Source organism: Limanda limanda, chromosome 7, assembly GCF_963576545.1.
Source record: "Limanda limanda chromosome 7, fLimLim1.1, whole genome shotgun sequence".
Classification (NCBI taxonomy): domain Eukaryota; kingdom Metazoa; phylum Chordata; class Actinopteri; order Pleuronectiformes; family Pleuronectidae; genus Limanda; species Limanda limanda.
This window is the reverse complement of record NC_083642.1, coordinates 20,856,123-20,871,984: the sequence shown is the minus strand read 5'-3', so window position 1 is coordinate 20,871,984 and position 15,862 is coordinate 20,856,123. Positions and strand designations below refer to the sequence as shown.

Sequence of the window (15,862 nt, the reverse complement as noted above, 5' to 3'; positions counted from 1 at the left end):
TTGCCAAGTGAAGATAATGTCACACTCACTACAACAACATTAATTTAAATGTAGCAGTGAATAGAAAGGTTAATCATATTAACTAAGGGGACACATGTAACTTTAACAATGCGGAAAGGATGAGGATTAAATGCACACACACATATAATATATAATAACATTAAAATTATTTTATTACTTTATTTTTGGTAAGGACAATGTATGTGCAGAGAATCCTCCACAGTATTCTCATGTTACATAATCCCACTGTGCTGTGGCGCATCTTATTTTTTGGGTCCAATCTGACACGTGGTTTTTAATCTGAGAACCTACATGCATGACAGACCCCAAGTGAAGGGCTGTTCACACATTAAGTGAATTCACAAGATATCTGCAGAGCTATATTAAATTCTGACTTTTAACGAGTACGCATCCTAACCACAATGATACTGACAAGGGATAAAGAACAACTCAGCCTCCTGGATTATCCCCAATATTGTATCCCATGATTTAATATTGTAGTCTACTGATCTACATATCTTTAAATCCTTCATATGTAAACTTCTGGGAAAGAGACATAGCGTACAATTCTCTGATTGTTTATTATTTGGTCCAGTTGAGCTGCAGCTGCCCGCTTTACCTGCCACTGCCGAGGGAACGTGGGATTATAATCCCGAGGATTACACCCTGCCGTGAAACTGTTATCCTTTATACAGGCGCAGGTAATCCTATCCCTGGTAACCTTCCAGCACAGCTCCCGGGAACTCATTTCCTCTCGAACCGCTGCGGAGTGAGGGCAGAAAACGGCGCCATGAGGCCCCAGAGAAGAGCCAGGTGACAGAATGCCGTTCATTATAAGGGGAAGACCCCTGAGGGGTAAGTCCAAAGAGCTGGAGGACAGAGACTCTTTAGTAGCTTAACTGGAGGGATCGGAGGAGACCTGTTGTTTTCCTAAGATCCAGAAACCTCCCTGTCAGGAGAAAGTCCAAGCAGCCGTGATTGAAATCGTTTTTCTTTTAAGCATTATGGATTTTGTCCTGATTTAGGTCTGACACTGAACTAAAACATGATAGAAAACAGATGCAATAGCCAGCATGCTAATGGCCCGGACAGGCGATTGCTTTAAATGTTGTTTTTAAAGAATTAGTCTCTTAAATTCAAGGCTATATTTCAGCCAAGCTTTGGGAGCTGATACTTTAATTTGTGTGTGCGTCTCAGTGTGGGGTTGTGTCACAGTCACATCCTTCTTAATGCAAACATCATTAATACAATTTAAGCAATTACACCTAATTCCGAACTGATGACTCCTTGTTGGCTTCACTAGCTGTTGGTCAGTAGCCATATGTGGTTTTCTTGTTTCGACAGTGCTCAATCTATATAGCGTACCATTGAGGTTTTTTAATTTTTGAATGTGTTTGAAAGCACAAATCACCAGCATTTTCCTTTAAGCATTTGAGCCAAAAGTCGTTTTGATGTTTAAGCTGATCTTGGAAGTTTCCTGAAATGCAGGTGCATTTACAGATCATGTGTGTGTGTGTACTTTTACAGAAATATTTAAAGAGGACCATTTTGAGCCTAGAGCCTTCATGGAGTGAGGACATTTCGGGACAGTGAGGACAGTAGTTTAGGCAGTTTCTGACCCACTTTTAAATTGACTGTTTGAGGATTAAGAATTGGTTGTAGGTTTAGAATTAGGCTCAGGTTAGGGTTATTGTTGTTAAAGGTAATTTAAGGTAAGAGGCTAGTGAGTGCATCATGGCAATGATTGTCCTTACTAAAGTGTGTGTGTGTTTGTGTGTTTTTGTTTGGTCCTGGTATCACTCATGTTATGGGGACAAAAACATGAAGTAGATCATTCATTTTGAACCTTAAGATATTTTTTAAGATTAGGTTAGGTTAAGTTAAGGTAAGGGTTAGGCAAGTAGTAACTATGGTTACGCTTTGGGACACGGTTTCGTTTCGGCTGTCCACAGTGAATGGAAGTCAACGCATAGTCCTAATAAGGATAGCTGCGTGCGCGAGGGACTCCAGCAGCCACAGTCGCTCCAACCTGTATGAGTCCATCCCCGGACACAGTGCCTCAGTGAGAGGAGTCCCTGACAGACAGCAGTGGACTGACTGCTGCTGTCCTCCTCGGATCCGCCGTGTGTCTGCGGACAGGCACCCGGATGTGGCGAAAATGTTTGGCGCTCCTCTCAGGGTCCGCTGCGCTCGGGAAACATCTCCTGATTCAGGCTGCAGGCTCGGCTCGGGCTCTTGCGTCGACCGCACCTCCGGACGGTGTCTCCAGCTATGAGTTGGGTTTAAAGCGGATTGTTTCAATGTGGACGCGAGGATGCAAGAAGCAGATGAACAGTGTGGAGGTAAAGACCGTGCGTGGAGCGCAGGAGCAGAGTTGGAGCGCTGCGCGAGGGGGCGAGAGCGCCTGTGTGCTGTATTCCCTGATGTCGGCCTATTCTATTCTATTCTATTCTATTTTATTCTGTTCTATTCCGTTATCTGTAACTGTCCATAGTCTGCTGAGTCCTTTTTCCAACTTATTCCGGTGATTAGATTAAGTATTGACATTGTGAGCGCTGCTCCATGGATGTAATGACATCACTTATCAAATCCACTGGGAAGCGAGTGGCGACTATACTTCTCGTAAAATAAAAATGGTTGACAGGATTCATTTTGTTATTATGGTCAAGTGATGGTTTTTGGGCCATGTGACAAACTGTGGAGGCTGCTTCGCGTCATGCGTCCTGGACAATGAGACGCTAAACGAACTTTTCAAGTGAATCCCGTTAGTTTTTGTGTTAAAGCCTCGGTTGTAACTGTGAAGAATTGGACCAAACAAACGCTGATCCGTTTAAAACGACGCCCCGGGTCAAACTAAAGTCGTGAACAGTTGTTATGAAGCGTCGTGTGACAGATGTGCGCCACCCAGCAGGGCTCACTCCTATAACCTCATCTCAGAGACAGCACACAGACTGGGGTGGTCATCTTTAATTGTATTATTATTATTATCGTTATTATTATTATCATCAGACGTGACATTTCAAAATATTATATATTATTAATATAAAAGCATTTTTTTCATCACTGTGTGGGAGCTGCTTCTGACATGTGATGTTGGTTGGTTCGCTGCTGTGGAGCCAAAGTGACTGTGTCAAGGACACTGTCTTTTTCACTGGAGCTTTGCATTGATTTTAATGAAACTCTCTCTCTCTCTGTCTCTGTCTCTGTCTCTCTCTCTCTCTCTCTCTCTCTCTCTCTCTCTCTCTCTCTCTCTCTCTCTCTCTCTCACCGTTCTTCCTCTGCCCCATCTGAAATTCAGTTCTTTATTTTTTTAAAATCAACAGTAACTGCTCATGTGGGGAACATAATGATTACATCATTATGTTTACTTTTGAAGCAGCGATATTTCTGTACCTTCATTGTTGTTAAATATTGAATAAGTACATGCAAACCCCCTATGAAAGCTCTTTATGTTGAAATTCTGGCACAGAAAGCGCAATAGCTGCCATGTGACTATTCTCCCGCGTTTTGTTTAAACTCTCTCTTACAGCCTCAAAATCTTGTCTCTATTTCCTCCCCCTCTCCTTCCAGGGGCACAGCATGCCAGCAACAAAACGACCACTCCCTCCACTGCCTCGGCCCTCTGGTCAGAAAGCAACACCCGCCTGCACCAGCTCCATCCACCAGAGCAACTGCAGGCTCCGGCCAGCACCGGCAAGCCAGTCGGCACCTCCTATGGCCTCCTTGGGGTTAACAGTGGCAATCAGGGTGTCGTTGACACTGACACCAGTGTCAGCCCAGTCCTCGCTTGGCACGCCGCCATTACTGCTGCTCGCCAAGCACAGGGCGACTCTGCAAAGCCTGACACGGACTCACGGCCCTCAGTTTGCACCACTGGACCAGCTCCTGTAGGCTCACTGGCGCAGAGGAAGAGGCAGCAGTACGCCAAAAGCAAAAAACAAGGAGGATCTACCAACAGCAGGCCACCCAGAGCTCTGTTCTGCCTCACCCTCAACAACCCGATCCGCCGGGCCTGCATCAGCCTGGTGGAGTGGAAGTATCCTTTATCCTTAAGACTGAGGCTCTGGTTAAATGGATGTAAGGTAGATGTTTGGGTGTCTGAATGGATTGTGTTGGTATATGGACAGTTTTATATCAGAGTTATTGAAATAATGTATAACTTTATCAATCAGTGAAATAATGAACCATAACTCCTTTGATAGAATGGATGTGTCAATTTCAATTGCTATACCTGAACTATAGAAGGTCAAAATAGATGTTCGATTGGGTTGATCAATTAATGATTTAATGAGATTGACACATGAATGAACAGATGAATAAGTACAGTGGACACAGAAGAAATGTCACAAAAGGATATTCAGAAACCAAATACAATTTAAAAACCATTTGAAATGTCATATTTTAGCGGTTATTTTTTACAAAAAAATTACGAGTTCAGTTAAAAGCAAAACATGCAAATAATCATCGCCTTTTATTATATTATATTTTTTGTGTCAGCATGTGACCCCTGAAGTGATTATGACAGATCCGTTACAGCATCAGTTTATTTACAGCAACACAGGAAACAATGTGACATGTAGGCTGATTTCTTGTGAACTCACTTAAATCAATATTTGTGATAATAGGGGTTGAAAATCTGTTGTAATGTATTAGTCTGGAGTATTTTTCGACCACCTGATTGATCTTTAGTGTCTCTCATCTGTAGACTCTCTCAGTGCTTTTTGACATGGTTCTTAAGAAGGTTGTAAAAGAGGTGAGGGGTGTTTAGGAGTGTTTGAGAAATTATACAAGATATCACTAAACAAGGATTTGTGATACAGGGAAAAAAATTATAGCATATAGGAAACATTTGATGTTTATCTATTATCACACAATAATAAACCAATTCACCCCCAAAAATTGTACAATTAACACAGTTCAAAAAAGATCTTTATATCATCAACACTATCCAATAAATCAATAAATGTACAAAGCTGCTAAAAAAATCCTGATACTTTTGCATTTTGCAGTCATTTGAGATAACCATGTTCCTTAACAGTCTGTTTCCAGACCATTTGATATCTTTATACTGCTGTCTATCTTTGCCAACTGTGTGGCCTTAGCCATCTACATCCCCTTCCCTGGAGACGACTCCAATTCTACCAACCAAGAACTGGTGAGTGGCACTGAAAAATACAGAAACATGGGTTGGCGATGTTTTTATTATCTAAACCACACTGCAGAGTATATATATATATATATATATATATATATATATATATATATATATATATCCCCTTTCTTGTAAAATCCACATGACAGCAAGATATGTTGTGTGATGGTTGGAATCAGCATGTGAGAGATATTTCAAGGGTAGGTTAGCGGTCTGAAGGAAATGCATCTTAAATAGTTTTTTTTCGCAAATTGTCAACAAACACATTGTCTCAGTTTTAGTCATTTCCATATTGAAATTTTTGCAGAACTTCTGTCTAGAATGGCTTTCTACCACACACAGGTCAGCGATTGAGTTAATTTGCATATTAATTTGCTCTGTATGTGGTTCTCCTGATGTTGCCTGCTTTGTTGTGCAGCAAAGGTTGAAAGAGCTTCTCACACACAAACTGCACTGCTGCTGCTGCTCGTGCCGTGGTTTGTCATCATCCAGATTACACACAAAAGCCAGACAACACCTTTGCAAGAGTGTGACTGGCTGTATGTGTGAGTTGCGTCACAGGGCTTTCCTGGCAATAATTGGATGGATGTGTCGGGTTTCATTGTTTTGTTGACCCACGTAAACACCAGTACACACGCACGCACACGCACAGATGCACACATACACACCTACACACAGCTTTTTTGGTACCTCCATAATTACAATATAGTACAGCATGAAATTATAGACAAAATAATAATCATTACCACACAATGTAATACAATAAAGTGAATTCAATTCATTCATTTAATTAAGATCTGATTACATAAAACATTCAAGTGAAATGTTGAAATTTACATCAAAGCAAACTGTTTAGGATTTTTCAGACTATGAAACTTTTTATATAGCAAAATATTATAAAACAATTACGTTTTGAATAACAGTGATGACAATTAACAAAGTAAAGATCACAAATATTTACAAGGGAAACTCCAGTTTTTCTGAATTCAATTGATTTGACCAAATAACAATTCACCTCACATGCAATTGCTGAAAGAGCAGTACATTTTGGTAGCGATGATTTAATCATGCAGTGCCAACATTTGCTTTTTTTCTCTGAGGCTAGCATTGGACCTTCTTAGCATTAAATGGTGTGTGTGTGTGTGTGTGTGTGTGTGTGTGTGTGTGTGTGTGTGTGTGTGTGTGTGTGTGTGTGTGTGTGTGTGTGTGTGTGTGTGTGTGTGTGTCAGTGTTTGTGCATGCATGTGTGTACATGTTAATGCAGATTTTTGTGTCTCCGTCAAGTGAACCATGTAAACACTGTGATACGTTTTTTATTTTTATTTGCCAGGGTTTCTGAGGAAAACTTGTATTACCGCAATAGATTTTAGGTGTTCTTGAACATTAATGTAGTTATATACATATGCACAAAATTTAAATACATATCATGAAAACTGTATAAGTGTAAAAATAGGTGGTGTGGAAATAACATAAAATAAATATACCAGTTCTCTATCTTCATTTAAAAACCCTTCTTATAGAATATTTAACAATAAAGACATATCACTGGTCACTGCCCATGATGAGTCTGTGAGATAAGTGTTGTATATCCAAGTACGTGTGCTATATTCTATATATTATAGTACAGTATGTGTGTAAGAGTAGTAGATCTGAAAAAGTGTGTATAAGTGTGCGCGTGTATCTGTGTGGGAAAGAGAGAGGGAGTGAGATACAGAGGGAGAGAGGTAGGTTGAGGGATTAAGCAGAGCAGTGGATTAGTCGACAGTAAATGAGTGGAGGTTACAGAGGGAGAGGGGGAAAGAGAGCTGGACGGATGGATGGGAGGATTGGTGGATGGATGGAGAGATGTAGGGCGGGAGCTTACAAGTGGGAGGGTCAACTGATAGAGAGGAGATTTTAATGAACACTGTGATGTGACTGACATGATTTTTACTCTATCTACCTGTAATCTAGGTACAGTGACCTATCTATCTATCTATCTATCTATCTATCTATCTATCTATCTATCTATCTATCTATCTATCTATCTATCTATCTATCTATCTATCTATCTATCTATCTATCTATCTATCTATCTATCTATCTATCTATCTATCTATCTATCTATCTATCTATCTATCTATCTATTTATCTATTTATCTATCTATCTATCTATCTATCGTCTGTCTGTCTGTCTGTCTGTCTGTCTGTCTGTCTGTCTGTCTGTCTGTCTGTCTGTCTGTCTGTCTGTCTGTCTGTCTGTCTGTCTGTCTGTCTGTCTGTCTGTCTGTCTGTCTGTCTGTCTGTCTGTCTGTCTGTCTGTCTGTCTGTCTGTCTGTCTGTCTGTCTGTCTGTCTGTCTGTCTGTCTGTCTGTCTGTCTGTCTGTCTGTCTGTCTGTCTGTCTGTCTGTCTGACTGTCTGTCTGTCTGTCTGTCTGACTGTCTGTCTGTCTGTCTGTCTATTGGATGTCTATCTTATAATGGTCTGACAATACGACAAAACTTGAAATTAAATACATTTTGTAATCAATTTTAATAAAAACAATACACAAATTAAATAAAATATATTTTACCCTAGATTTGGTATTCCCACAGTTAACAGTAAAATAACCAGTATGTTCTGCATATATTTATTATATTATCAGAATTCAACGTGGATTTAACCGGTTAATCTTCTTTCAATTAACCCTTGATTTTTAATGATATGCAACATACTCTTTTAAAACTAAATAATAAATTAAAATTGGCCCTAATGTTACAATGCAGGATTATGTTTCCCTTCGGGTAAGCTGAGTCAGCATTAACATCCAAGGACAACTCCATTCAAGAACTTTAAAAAATAGATAAGTGAATAATTTTTTTAAGTATTAGAAAGTCTTTATCCTCTTACTTGCAATGGCAAGTTCTGTCTGAAATGTGTCCAACAAAAAAAAAACAAGATGTAATTTGTTCTTAACATATTTTTACATCACTGTCGGCTCATGTTGATATGTTTTAACCCACCATCTCTCTCTTACCCCCCTTCTTCGGTGCAGACTGGAGAATGATTAATATCCCATTAAGCTGGTTAGTGATTTAGCAGACTTATGACAGCCCCTTTAGCCGCTCGCTGACTAACATACACTGCTGATCAGCTCATAATCTCATAAGAGTCCTATATGAATCTGCTGTATGAGCATATGGAGTCAGAGGTGCAGTCTCTGTGTGTGTCAGAGTGAACGGCTTAAAAGCATGTACTGTATGTACGTTAAAGTGGATATGCTTAGTTAAGCCTATGATAAGTGAGACAATATTGTGTCATTATATAAAAATGTGACTGAGGTTTATTTTAAATAGTAATAAATTATTGGAAAAATCCCATAAAAATCTACAGATTATCTGAGAATCCTGACATGTGGAGTTAGTTTGGTGGCATCATATATAAACAATAATACTGTCTTAGCTCTGATTTGATACGTCAAAATATAATATATAATATAATATAATATATTTAACACAAAAGGGACCCTTTCTTAACATATTCTGTATATTTGTAGGTCAGAGTTTAGGATTTGTGGCGACAAAATATATAAAAAGATATCCTATTCAGTATATAGTCTGGTGTCTGTGTGTTTTTAGAGCACTTTTCTAGTCTTGATGACTAGTATTAATGCTTCATCTAGTATAATTATGACACTTTATCTGCCAAAGAAAATAAAATCACATTACTTAAAACCAGATGCATATCCAAAGTATTGATAAATCCTGCAATTTTTTTACTGAAACACAGTACAGTGTAATTACATTTTTTTTTTATATATGGAACACAGATATTGATTCGTTGCCCAGCTCTGTATGACCACCTTCCGTATATAGAAATCTGGCATGACGTAAAAGGAGTAGGTGTGATGGTAAATAGTGTCCTGTTAGTACTACAGTGCATGAGACAATGTCATAGATAGTACTTGCAGTATGAAAAGTGGACAAAGACAATGTAAAGATGAATACTTTCTAATCTAATTTCTTTATATTCTGAAATGTCCTCTGAGTATCATAAACTGAAGTCAGCCTGTGCTGTCCCAGTTTACCTGACTGGTTGGGTTTGAATTCTGTCCTCATCATTGGACTCCATTTTAACTGCATGTGGGTGAGTCTTCACATGAATTAGTCAGAGATCAGAGGGCAAATCATCTTTTGGCTAATGCAGGGTTGGATATCGGAGTTAAAACCATGGTAACAAGCCACATAATTTTATGATTAAAACCATAGGCAGACTCTGCAGCAGGGGAGCTTCGATATTGTCATGACATCAAGGCAAAGAACAAAGCAGAATACATCCAGACCTCACCAGATTATGTGTGTGTGTTTGTGCGTGTTTGTGTGTATGTGTGTGTGTGTGTCTGTGTTTGTGTCAACACAAAATATAAAGTCGTTCTCTTTAATGTGATTCAGAAAGATATTTGAGTTGGTTGTATAACAGCAATCATAAGACCTGAATGCTATTAGGTGGGAGGGTTCATCCAAACATCAGCACAGGAGAGAGTCTATTCAGTCTTTTCTGTGTGTGTAAGTATGTTCCTACAAGTGTGTTGTTTATCAGTGAGATTTGGTGAAAGCCAACTATAATATTCCCTAGAGGAGGATACATCTGCCAAAACTGTGCCGTGTAAGTGTGTCTGTGTGTGTTTGTGTTTTTGTACTTGTGTGGATCTATTCATACAGTTCCATATGCCTGTTTGTGTGTGTATCTATGACCTCAACACAGTCTGTACATGCGCATGTGTTGCTGTTGCATTCATGCATGATGTGTGTTTTTTGAGTTGCATGTGTTTGTGTTTCTCTTCGTGTTTGTGGGTTTGTGCACGTGTGTGTGTGTGTGTGTGTGTGTGTGTGTGTGTGTGTGTGTGTGTGTATGAGTGTGTGGATTCTGAGAACAGAATGTCAGGTTGCGTCATTTCTCTCTGTCAGGGATTAAAGGTTTAGAGCAGAAGGGAAATGAGAGTCACACTAAGCAACACACTACTCCATCAAGCACGTGAGCGTGTGTGGGCGTGACTTCTTTTTTGCACGTTTGTGTTTGTATGTGTGCGTTGCAATGAAAGATGGAGAGGGAGACGCACACAGACTACGCCTGTAGACTGAGAGGTTTATTGATGGATGTTTTGAAGAGAGAGCTGAGGAATTAAACAATATCCTAGACTTGAGTGACTGAGTGACTTTGTATTGTTATTGTCTGATCATGTGTCCATATCGATATTGTGTTACACAACTGTGCTAATAATGTGTTTTCTATTAAGGTCACTAATTATTGATTACTTTTAACGTATCGTTCTATAAATCGTTTAAAAGTCTATTTCATATGAGAATCAATTGTTTGGTTTGATCAACATTTCAAAACAGATTTATGCCACAAATGAGTAATACAAGTATTAAATCTTGCATTAATCAATATTGACATATTTGAAACAGAATTGGTATGACTTGTCTGCCATATTTAAAAATAATAGAGAGAGCGAAAGCGAGAGATTGATTAATTGCATTGGTGATCAGTTGAAGGCACAGCGCTACTGGTTGTTGACCTAGCAACTTGTCAGCCTTCAGGGCGCACACACACACACACACACAAGCACGCACGCACACACGCACGCGAGGTTAAGCTAAGAGGTAAAAGGGACAGGCAGTGGTTGATATTTGAGACTGGGATGGGTTTCCTCATTAGATTGTTTGAGTTAATGGTTAAAAAACAACACGTCCCTCAGACAAATTGATCAAATACACACAACACATCTTCATCAATTTGTCAACTCATATTGGCAATTAGAATATACGCTGCAAATACTCACAACAGAACCAAAACATGTGTTGTGTCTATTTAGGGCCCGAGCACCTACGGTGGGAGGCCCTGATGTATTTCGAAGGATTTGTATTTCCCTTTTGGGCTTTTTCAGGGCCTAGACATGCTCAAATTCTAAGCAAAGTTTGCAGGAAATTCCAAACCCCAAAAAGTATTTCTATTCTGGAGTAATTTGAAATGGGCGTGGCATAATGGCTCAACAGCGCCATCTAAGGAAAAGCCACTCAGTAAGCTTTCACCGATCTACACAAAAAAAAAAAATCGTAGCCCAGGTGTATCATGACTAGCCAAAGTCTAGAGGTGCAATGGGAAAAACGCAACAGGAAGCCCGCCATTTTGGATTTAGTGGCCATTTTGGTCGTTTTCTAAATTAGTTCTTTGACATACTTGTCCCAGGGTTTTCATCAGATCAACTTCATATGGACATAAGTTTCATGACAACAAGATGGAGATATAAACTACCTTGAATTTCGAGTTTTCATCACACGGTGTGATCCAGGCATGGTGTTAAAGTTTGACTACACGTCATCAAAGCAAGATGTTCTGTATCTCAGACATACATGGTGCAATCGACTCCAAACTAGACATGTAAGACAAGGGTCCCGGTTTGATGACATGTACACAGAAATTATGAATTAAAGTCAGAGCGCCCCCTGGTGGCAACAGGAAATGTCTTGTTTTTGGAACATCTTACACTTGGAAGTATTCCTCCACGTCACTGACCTCAACTATGTCAAACCGTGTCAAAAGGATCTCAAGACATTGATAATGGCATAAGATTACTGTGACTTTTCGTCAAACGGCATATTAATGGCGTGGCGTCAAAGTTCATCAATTCGCCGTTAAACATGCATAGGGATAGGGACATTTGTCTTTCTATGACAAAAAAATAATTCTGATGAACATGTCCTTGGGCTTTCATTAGATCACCTTGAACTTCTGTTGATGTCATCTCAACAAGATGGAGATATAAACTACCTCGGTATATATGATTTCAGCACACGGTGTAACCGTGGCATGGCGTGGCATTTAGATGATTCGCCAAAATAGAGGGATTTATTAAAACTCCTCTGTGCATTGTTCTTTCAGCCTGAAACCTCATTCACACATTCCCAGTCCTGCCCTGATCAGATCCATATCAATATTGACTGATCATTACAGCGCCACCTGCTGGCTACAGGAAGTGACATGTTTTAATTTTTGATGAACTTCTCTTGGCTGCTTTACAATATACAGCAGATTTATATAAAAGAACACTTCATAGGATTCATTAAGCAAATAATTCTTTGTTGTCAGATTGCTTTAATGTCACAGTGTCAGTGGTTAGATTCCTTTGATTTCTTAGAGTCAAAGGCGAAGCGAAAGCTTTTAGACAAAAGAGTTTTTTTTGACCTGAACTGATCTATCAGTCTAGTATAATGATAGCGTTTATCCTTGCCACAGTGAGCAAAATGCATGCAATGCGGAGACTTGTGCTTGGTCATTGGTCGCTCTCTTCACTAACCGCTTTGACATAAAGGCAGCAGCTGCTGAGGAGAGGAAAGAGCATACTGTTGCTCTTTTCAATAGTGTGTTAAAACGTGGGACAAAGAGGAAGTGAACGAGAGAGGGAGTAGCAGAGATCTGTTTCTGTTCGGAGGAAGTGAACTATTCTACAGTCACTCGCAGCAGCTGAAATGGAGCAGCAAGAAAATCAACTGGACAGAGAAATACTCTCCTGTTTGATCTGTGCGGATCTACTGAATACTGTCAGTCCTGTGACTACTGTCTGTGGACACAGCTACTGTAAGAGCTGTCTTAACACCCACTGGGACAAAGAGGAGGAGAGAGGAAGCTACAGCTGTCCTCAGTGTAGACATACCTTCACATTGAGGCCTGTCCTGGGGAAAAGCACCATGTTGGCTGATTCACTGGAGGAGCTGAAGAAGCCTGGACTCCAAGCTGCTCCTGCTGACCACTGCTATGTTGGACCTGATGATGTGGCCTCTGATGTCTGCACTGAGAGAAAACGGAAAGCTGTCAAGTCCTGTTTGGGTTGGTTGGCCTCTTATTGTGAGAAATACCTTCTGCGTCAACTTCAGTCCCCTCCATTTAAGAAGCACAAGCTGGTGGAGCCCTCGGAGAAGCTCCAGGAGAACATCTGCTCTCGTCACGACAAGGTGATGAATATGTTCTGCCGCACTGATCAGCAGTGTATCTGTTATCTCTGCTCTGTGGACGAACATAAAGAACACGACACAGTGTCAGCTGCAGCAGAAAGGACCGAGAGGCAGAGAGAGCTCAGCCTGAGGAGACAAACAATCCAGCAGAGAGTCCAGGACACAGAGAAAGATGTGAAGCTGATCAACAGGAGGAGGAGGCCCTCAATGGCTCTGATAAAGCAGTGGAGGACAGTGAGGAGATCTTCACTGAGCTGATCCGTCTGCTGGAGAAAAGAAGCTCTGATGTGGAGCAGCAGATCAGATCCCAGCAGGAAACTGAAGTGAGTCGAGTCAGAGAGCTTCAGGAGAGACTGGAGCAGGAGATCACTGAGCTGAAGAGGAAAGACCATGAACTGAAGCAGCTCTCAGACACAGGATCAGCACCAGTTTCTACACAACTACCCCTCACTGTCACCACTCAGTGAATCTACACACTCATCCATCATCAGGATCCGTCCTCTGAGGAACTTTGAGGACGTGACAGCAGGTCGTAGGTCGACTACAGGACATTCTGAGTGAGACAAAGACAAAGATTTTACAGATTGTGTCTCAATCTACCCCCCCCCCCCCCCGCAGACATTCAGATGGTTTAAAAAAATGGGCGTGGCAAAATAACTAACTAGCGCCCCCTAAAGGGCAGCCCCGGCACTACGATTGGCCGACATCTACAAAAATGTATAGGGACATTTGTATTTTCATAACAAACAAAAAGGTATCTTGGATTGTAATGCTAGACCAAACAGGGAGCCCGCCATTTTGACTTTAATGGCTATTTTGGCCATTTTCCACATTTGTACTTTGACGAACTTGTCGTACGGCTTTCATCAGATCAACTTCAACTTCTGGGAATGTCATCTCAACAAGAAGGAGATACAAACCACCTCGGCATATTTTATTTCATCACACAGTGTGAGCGCGGCTTGGCATCATAGTTTGATTACACGCCATAAAAACACGAGCTTTTGTATCCCTGGCAGTGTTGTGCAAGTTCACACCTCTCATGAACTAGTTTAAAGTTCAGTTCATACAAGTGAACATGAATAGTTCACGTTCAAAGTTCACCGTTTAAATTCTGAACTAGTTCATAGTTCAGTTAATTTCATAGTTTAAAGGTGGAAAGTGAGAATGAAAGACCTTACTTGTTTTTTAAAGAAAACTGTATCCATCACTACCCCTTTCCTTAAACTGTACTTCATATGTGTCAGTTCCTAAAATAAAGGTTTTTTATTTTATTTTTTTATTATTGCTAATTTTGCCTGCTTATTTATTCATACCATGCAAACAAAATCATAGTGCTATGCCTTGCTATGAAACCAATTATTAGACTAGACCCTAAATTCTATTATTTCAATTTATAAAATTAATGTTTGTGTGCGCTGTGTGGAAGCTCGCACGCACACACTCCTGTTATTTCATGCTGGCATCAACATATGAAAACTGATTTGTAAAGTTCACTGTTCGCGAAAAAATATGCGTGACATGCACAACAATGTACAGGGAGCCACTGCAGAGGGGCTGAAGAGCCTCATGCGGCTGCAGAGCCGCGGGTTGCCGACCCCTGGCTACAGCTAAAGAGCGATTTGTTTACTGCTCCGCCGTTAAAGAGATGCGGACGTCAAAACATTAGTTCGGCTATAATATTAGTTCCGCCCCGCATTTCCCCCTCACGGTCGCGCACCCCACCTGTTATGCCTCCGCGTCCCATCCGTGGTGCACCACACAATTTTAGAATCACTGGGCTACATTGCGGAAATGTTACAGGCACTGAGCAACGACATGGTGCAAGCATTCGATTTAGACAGCGTCTCTCCTCAGGTGAAGGAAAACATTCCGTAACGTTTTAGCCAGACCTCAGATAATATGACCGTTCAAATTCATTATTTGTCATTAAGTTGCGTTCAGTTCATCGTTCTCATAAAAATGAACGGGTTCAATGAACGCAATAATAGTGATGGCGCCATCTACTGGCAGCAGGAAGTAAGCTTTTTTTTAAAACTATCATTCAATTTACATAAAATCATCCCAGTGTGATGTGCTATTTGACAGCTTGGACCGTAATGAGCAATTAGCAGGCAAGGATTGACATCCCGTGACGGACGCAGGAAGAGAAGCGTTTATCAATCAATCAATCAATCAATCAAATTGTATTTGTATAGCTCATATTCACAAATCACAATTTGTCTCATAGGGCTTTAACATGGTGTGACATCCTCTGTCCTTAACTCTCAGCAAGAGTAAGGAAAAACTACAAAAAACCCTTTTAACAGGTAAAAATACGTAGAAACCTCAGAGAGCCACATGTGAGGGATCCCTCTCCCAGGACGGACAGAAGTGCAATAGATGTCAAGTGTAGGAAAACATCATCGGGATTAAAGGTTTTAGCAGCATCGATGAGGGTAAACATTTTGAAGGATAACTCCAATACTATATGTCAAGCAGTCCTGCTGCAATCATAATCTCTGGTCAGCAGCAAGCAAGATCATGATCCAGCATCAAGATGGGATCCACTATAGTCCACAGTCATTGTCCACTGCCGCCAGTTAGGATCCATCTCCATTGCCACTACGATCAGCCCGCGAGATATAGAATCCGCCATACTGGATCCACCATTAATGCACCTCTGATGCGCGATCCACAAATCGTAATCATTGGTGCGGCCACAGCTGTGGCCCTGCATCTGCGGGGGATAGGGCACAG

General features: G+C 40.7%; 1 protein-coding gene across 1 annotated transcript in view; it reads left to right on the top strand.

Moving 5' to 3' along the window:
* Nucleotides 1–821: 821 nt before the first annotated feature.
* The window catches only part of cacna1db (calcium channel, voltage-dependent, L type, alpha 1D subunit, b), a 73,631-nt gene continuing 58,590 nt past the window's right edge, over nt 822–15,862 (top strand). Inside the window, exons 1-3 of the mRNA XM_061073956.1 lie at nt 822–855; nt 3,571–4,036; nt 5,050–5,155. Coding sequence (XP_060929939.1) covers nt 822–855; nt 3,571–4,036; nt 5,050–5,155 — 606 coding nt within the window. The remainder of the gene's footprint in view (nt 856–3,570; nt 4,037–5,049; nt 5,156–15,862) is intronic.